A 6,825-nucleotide genomic window follows, 5' to 3' on the forward strand; every position below is an offset into this window, starting at 1 on the left:
ACCGGGTAATCTAGACAGATGGGAAATCACCTAGGACCTAATCGTCACTTCACTAGCCACTAGGTCACACCCTGGGCCACAGGTACCTATTTATCATTGACTATGTAAGTCAATGGTTTCCAGATTCCAAAGGAAGTCATGTCCTACTTACAACAAGGTGCAAGAATGTGGCTAGTTATGTTGCTCCCGATAAGCCTCCTCATCACATATATTCTCTAACTGCAGAAGAAAGTTCTGACAATTACTGTAGTTGCTGGGCTTTTATCTATATGCGACGATGTACTAGATAGAATCGAGCAAGTTGCACAAGATGTAAAATCAGCAATATTAAAAGATCCTGGTCAACAATGTGAAAAGGTCCTTGTGTTGAGTTACTGTAATTTGCCTCAACGGCTAAAGGCGTGCTTTCTATATTTTGAGATTTTCCCAGAAGATTACGAGGTCAATGTGAAAAGATTAATCAACCTGTGGGTTGAAAATGACAGTAAAAGTTTGGAGGACAGAGCTGAAGAATGTTTTCATGAACTTGTAGAAGGAAACTTAGTTTTGGTCACGAGGAGACACAATTTCTGTGGGAAAGTAAAAACATGTAAGGTCCACAATGTACTGATAACCAACTTGCATTTTCTACTGTATTAAAAGTGTGAGTAACAGCAGTATCAACATGTCTGCTTATTGTCAATTTTTTATTTACCATGAGTATTTTTGTCACTTCACTTTGTTTTGATTTCCACTTGGAATTGCTTTGATATACATGGCTGTATATCAAGAAGATGACTGTAGTAAATGGATAGTGCTGTGATATCCAGTTTATCAGGCATTGTTACATATCTGTTGAGTAGATTCAATCCAATGGTGCTTGATGTCTATATAAGATGCTTAATGGACATGGACAAAATTTAACATCATTTCATCATTAGTGGTATTTGATAAGTGAAGGCAAACCAAAGGTTTATATAAACTGCTAAATAGCCATGCTTTGGTGTTAAAAAGAATCTCATTAAACCATATACTCCCTATTAGTTATTACATCAACTCTCAACAATTGTATTGTTTGTGCATGTTTCTGTATTGTTTTTCCTGATTGGAGCCAATAGAGTTTTGGGTATTGAAATTTGGTGGGTTATTTCTAAGTGTAAATGCAGCCAATAAATGGGGATTATTAGAAGTTGGGGGGCTTATTTAAACTAAAAATTACACAAATACACAACTTATGTTTTCAATATTACAAAAAAATTCCAACTCCCTAAACATATTACAAAAATCCCAACATATACACAGAATGTTATGTATATGTCAGGCTATGTTATGTATATTAATAAGGAGAGAAAGTAAAATAATTTAAAAAGTGGAAGAGAATGATTACTTCCAAAAGAATTGATATTTATGCTATTTATACTTATTTTAATGTGAGATGTTAAGTCAGCCAAGTACAAAGTTTTGGTTATGAATGAGAATGGGAATTTGGAGGGTTGTAATTAGTGCCACATATAGATAAGGGGTAATTAAGTCAGTTGTTCGAAGGGTATAGTTGTAATTTAACTTTTTGACTTAGATTCATCCCGGGTTTAATATAACTAGTACAACCCAACTCTCTAAACATATTACAAAAATCCCAACATATACACAGAATGCTATGTATATGTCAGGCTATGTTATGTATATTAATAAGGAGAGAAAGTAAAATAATTTAAAAAGTGGAAGAGAATGATTACTTCCAAAAGAATTGGTATTTATATTATTTATACTTATTTTAATGTGAGATGTTAAGTCAGCCAAGTACAAAGTTTTGGTTATGAATGAGAATGGGAATTTGGAGGGTTGTAATTAGTGCCACATATAGATAAGGGGTAATTAAGTCAGTTGTTCGAAGGGTATAGTTGTAATTTAACTTTTTGACTTAGTTTCATCCCAGGTTTAATATAACTAGTACAACTGCACGTGCCTCGCACGTGTAACCTTTAATTATTAAAAACTTGGACGATTTGATTTTTATGAATTGCAAAAAGTTCAAATCACCCGTCAAAGATCTTTCACACTTTAATATAATATAAATATAACATATATTTTATTGTAAGCACATAAATATGTTACTAATAGAAGTTTCAAGTGGTTAATGGATCATTATTTTTGTGTAAATACAATTTTTATTTTTATGTTTTTCTATATTTAAAATATTTCCTTATTTTAAAAGTGAAATCTATAGAAAATCATTGATTACTTACTTAAAACTTTTAAAAATCTAGTATTTCTTATATTTTTCTTAATCTAAAGCTTTCATACTATGACTTCTAGATTTTTCAAATCTTGTTAAAATAAACTTAGTTGATTTAGAATTTTTAAACTAATGAAAAATGTATTATAACTTCTAATAAGAAAGATTATAAATATTTAATTATTTTTTAGTTTTTAAATATTAAGAAAATAATGAAAAGATAATTTTATCTAGAACAAAGACTTTTAATAAAGAACAAAAAATTCAAATAATATTTTTACTCAAACTTTTAATATAGTCTACACCCCTACCTAAATATCACAATAATTTTCATCAATATAACATTTGTAGAACAATCAACACCCACCAGGCACCAGCCTTATTGTTCCTATTCCATTTATGACTATCATTTTTCATGCATACACAAGAATCATAATCAAGAATTGGCATGTAAGATATGCTACAATTTTTTTTTAGAAAATCAATGCATACGTCAATTAGGGCTTAGGTTCTCTTTTTATAGTGAGGCCTACGTTGTTCTAATGCATTATCTCAACTGATAAAGTGCCTAATTTTACAAATAATTGATAATGCTAAGAAATTAAATAAGGATACTGATTTCAATTAAGAGTGGAGTGAGACAATATAATTGAAAAAATAAATAAAGAGAAAATAACATAAGACACCGTGGTTGAATCACCCATAGTAAATTCAAAAAAGAAAAAATTTACCTTTGTCAATTTTTGTTGTTGCTGTGATGAATTTGGATACATATATATAGGTACATGTTTTTGAAGCTATATCAATTATCCAGGTGCTGCTTACAAAAATAACCTTAGTTAAGTAAAATCAATTGAAGAGGAATAAGTCAAAAACTGAATGACTGTCAAAAATCCAATAAACAACAAAAACAAAAAATCTTTAAAATCTAAACTCCTCATATAACCAAGAATTGAGCATAGAAAAATACCCAGTTATTATATTATTAAACCATAAAAATATGACATCCATAACAAGAATAAAAACTCAGATCTTTCAAAAGGGTAATTACACAATCAAGTCAATAAAAGCATAATCTCCCCAATAAGGTATATACAAAAGAATAGTCCACATGACCACATACATACAATTGCATAAATAATACGTGAGGGAGAAGAAGAACGTGAATAACTAATATTGTAATGAAATTTTTTTTTGAAAATTATTTTTGGGTTTTTTGGGTTTCACGTTGGGACGGGTTATATTTGGGGTTTTGTGTTGTCCTCTTTTAGTTAGGAATAGTTAATTATTTGTAATATTATAGATGGTGGAAAATGAATTCTATTTTTGTGAGGAAAGGTTTCTTTTTAATTTAATCTGAAGCGGAGGCTTTTAATGAAGGGCAAAAGGCTTCACACTTTTAGTATATTATAGATATAGATATAGATTATAGATCTAGATATAGATACTTATGAAATGTGATTACCAACCTCTCTTGGTAACTGTTGCATTACCAATGTTTATGACAAATTTTAACAATTGTTCTTACACAACGTATGCGCGCACGGGTATCCACCATCTGGTGTCAATAAATAGTAGACACTCATGCTGTGTGAGCCACAATAAGTTAGTTATTTGTCCCCTTCAATACAACAAAAATCATACAAAAAGGAAACAGTTCACGTTACTAAAGTAAGCATCCAATTTTCTTTACTATCACGTATACCTTGATAAAGCTGATAAACAAAATAAAAAATCTGAATTTTATGTATCTATATTCTTTACTTAGTATTAAGGTTGAGATCATAGTTCAATTAGTCAGAACACCGCCCTGTCAAGACGGAGGCTGTGAACATTAAAGTTTTATCAGTCTTGACGGATTCAGTAAATATATCAGAAATCTCTAACTAGGATGAGAATGTCATTAGTGATAGTTATTTTCCTCCTACATCTCAATCTTCTTCATGCTTTCTCTTTGTCATCTCGTTTTCTCCTTCCTCCAGGTAAACTATGTATGCTGTTTTGGTTTCTTTTTATTCGAGTATATACTAGTAATTAAATTGTTGGTGTGTTCGATTCGAGGGAAAATGTTTTCTATGGAAAAAGATATTTTTGAAAAATAAGTGATGTTTTAAATTTTTATTTTTTGTTGTTTGGTAAATAAATAAAAGAGTAGTATTCTAAGAAAATTTACACCCAATCTAGACAAACACAACACCAAGTAGAAGAGTGGGGTGTATTTTAACTAATAGTTGGTGATAGTTTAGCCGGAAAACTCGTACACCTGATAGTTCAAGGAAAATTTCATAGGAAATTCTTGTTTTTCTTGTAGTGCATGTAGATGATGAAGTTGTGACAATTGATAAACGTGGAGGTGGGGCCGCCAGTGGGCACGCTAGTGCCCACAGTGGCTCCTCAGGAGGACGAGCGTCGCGTGGTGGGGGCTCGGGAAGGTCACCTAACATTGGTACTGCAGGTGTAATCCCAGTGTATGCAGCAGGAGCTATGAACCATCACAATTATGTTAATGGAGGCCATCATAATGTTGGGACTACCCTCAATTGCAGTTGTTTTTCTTCTTTGGTTTTCATCACTTGTAGCATACTTGTTATGATTTTGTAATTATATGTAGTATCTTTTAGAGATAATGGTCAAAATACATCTGAATTCGTGTCATTTTGTAATGCACTTTCTACCTGATTACTATATATCAGGTGCTTGTGTTTTTTATCTGTACATACTATCGTGAACTATTTATCAGAACACGCCTCGAAATCAATGAGTGATCAGCTGCCATGTGGACAGTATTTTATGGGCAAATTAAGTTGTCTCACGGCTATTGCAGTGGTATTCAAATACTTGATCGTATTCAAATACTTGATCTAGTCAACTTCAGCGTGGCTATCTAGCTACATCACCAGAAAAGCAAGAAACAACTGTGCTTGAGAGTAATAGCTTGTCAGTAATAATATTGCGATCGGATATTAATAAAGGATAGGGAGAAGACTGTTGCCCGTGATACCCAACAGCCAATGTGGGTGTGATTTGGCACTCGTCTCATGGTTCTTTTGGTAGGATTTTCCCCTCTATGACCATGGTTGGATCTATTACAAACAGATATAGCATGAAGCTGCATCATGTCTTGTCTAATCACCTCTCCACAATACTTCCTCGGCTTGCCTCTGCTCTATTAAAATTGAACTATTAAATTCTATGCTTTCGAACTCGATAATCTAACAACTCACTCACTAACTGTTAGAGTGCGTGCCCTACCGATCAGTAGGGCACGTATTCTAACAAGTGGTATCAGAGAGAGGTTGCCTTAAAAAGAGTTAACACTTAAGACAAAGATCATTATGATGAATTCCGCACCACCTACTGGTTACTGTGAAGGTCAATTCACTACTAGACCTCCACTCTTTGGTGATTCTCACGTCATTTGGTGGAAAGCTAGGATGGAAACGTTTCTTCAAAGTGTTACTATGAATTATGGGACAGAATTATTGATGGACCAACAATTCCCATGAAGATAGTGAATGGAGATCAAATGAAAAAGGAAAGGAGTGAATTCACCTCAGAAGATCTTGTTGCACTAAAAAAGAATGCAAAAGCAAAAAACATTCTTGTTTATGGTCTTGGTCCAGTCGAATACAATAGAGTGTCTAATTGCAACACTGCTAAACAAATCTGGGATGCATTGGTGAATGCACATGAAGGCACTAGCCAAGTGAGAAAAATTAAAATTGCATTACTTTTCACTGAATATGAGGCTTTCAAAATAGAGAAAAATGAGTCACTACAAGAAATGATAACTAGGTTAACTTTGTTGGTAAATAAGTTATCATCTCTAGGAAAGGTTTTATCTACTGAGGAATAGGTAGAGAAGGTTTTGAGAGTCCTATCAAAATCTAAGTGGGACGTCAAATTTACAGCCATAAGAGAAGCTAAGGATCTCACTAGAATGTCCCTAAATGAGTTAGTTGGAAATTTGAAGACCTATGAGATGAACATAAAAGATCTAAATAGGGCATCTGAAAGTAATGAATCAGATGATGAAGAAGATGATGAAATTGCTCTCATGGCCATTGGAGATTCAGACATGGAAGAAGGTGATGGAACCTCTGAAGTAAGTATTCTTGAACTCAAAGAGAAGTTGCATTTATTTTCTAAAAATAAACTTATTTTCTTAATGAGTGCTCTAATTGATGATTTTCAAGAATTAACGTCTGATAGGGATGAATTATTCAACAATCTTCCAAGTCTCAAGTTTGATCTTATTGATCTAGAAGCTTGTAAGAATACTGTTGAAAAGAAAATTGTACTCTTAAGGAACAAGTTGGTCAGCTTGATTCTTCAAATCTGATTCTAAAATCTGAAATCTTGAAACTGACTTTTTCTGAAAAGGGGAAAAAGTTCAAAGTGAGGAGCAAGAAAAAATTAAGTTAGAATTGACTAACATGAAATGTGAATACTTTTGTGAAAAAGAAAAGGTTAGTCAACTAAGTCAAGAAGTTTCTAAATTGAAACTTGATCTTGAAAGAGCTAATAGATGGACACATTCTTCAAGAATTACATATAAGTTAGGTCAAAGAACTCACAATGAAAAGGCTGGGTTGGGCTTTTATAAAAGT

General features: G+C 32.6%; 1 protein-coding gene across 1 annotated transcript; it reads left to right on the forward strand.

Moving 5' to 3' along the window:
* The first annotated feature begins 3,937 nt into the window (after nucleotides 1–3,937).
* Nucleotides 3,938–5,014, forward strand: LOC107854054. Its single transcript, XM_016699053.2, has 2 exons — nucleotides 3,938–4,197; nucleotides 4,527–5,014. Exons 1-2 carry the CDS (start codon nucleotides 4,107–4,109, stop codon nucleotides 4,814–4,816), a joined length of 381 nt encoding a protein of 126 aa, XP_016554539.2. The 5' UTR covers nucleotides 3,938–4,106; the 3' UTR covers nucleotides 4,817–5,014.
* Nucleotides 5,015–6,825: the final 1,811 nt, after the last annotated feature.

This window comes from Capsicum annuum, unplaced genomic scaffold, assembly GCF_002878395.1.
Source record: "Capsicum annuum cultivar UCD-10X-F1 unplaced genomic scaffold, UCD10Xv1.1 ctg75518, whole genome shotgun sequence".
NCBI lineage: Eukaryota > Viridiplantae > Streptophyta > Magnoliopsida > Solanales > Solanaceae > Capsicum > Capsicum annuum.

Bases quoted from the DNA above. Each gene is read 5' to 3' on its own strand.
- LOC107854054 (XM_016699053.2), top strand. From the start codon at position 4,107: ATGAGAATGTCATTAGTGATAGTTATTTTCCTCCTACATCTCAATCTT. The intron at 4,198-4,526 runs GTAAACTATGTA...TTTTTCTTGTAG, and splicing joins TCGTTTTCTCCTTCCTCCAG to TGCATGTAGATGATGAAGTT.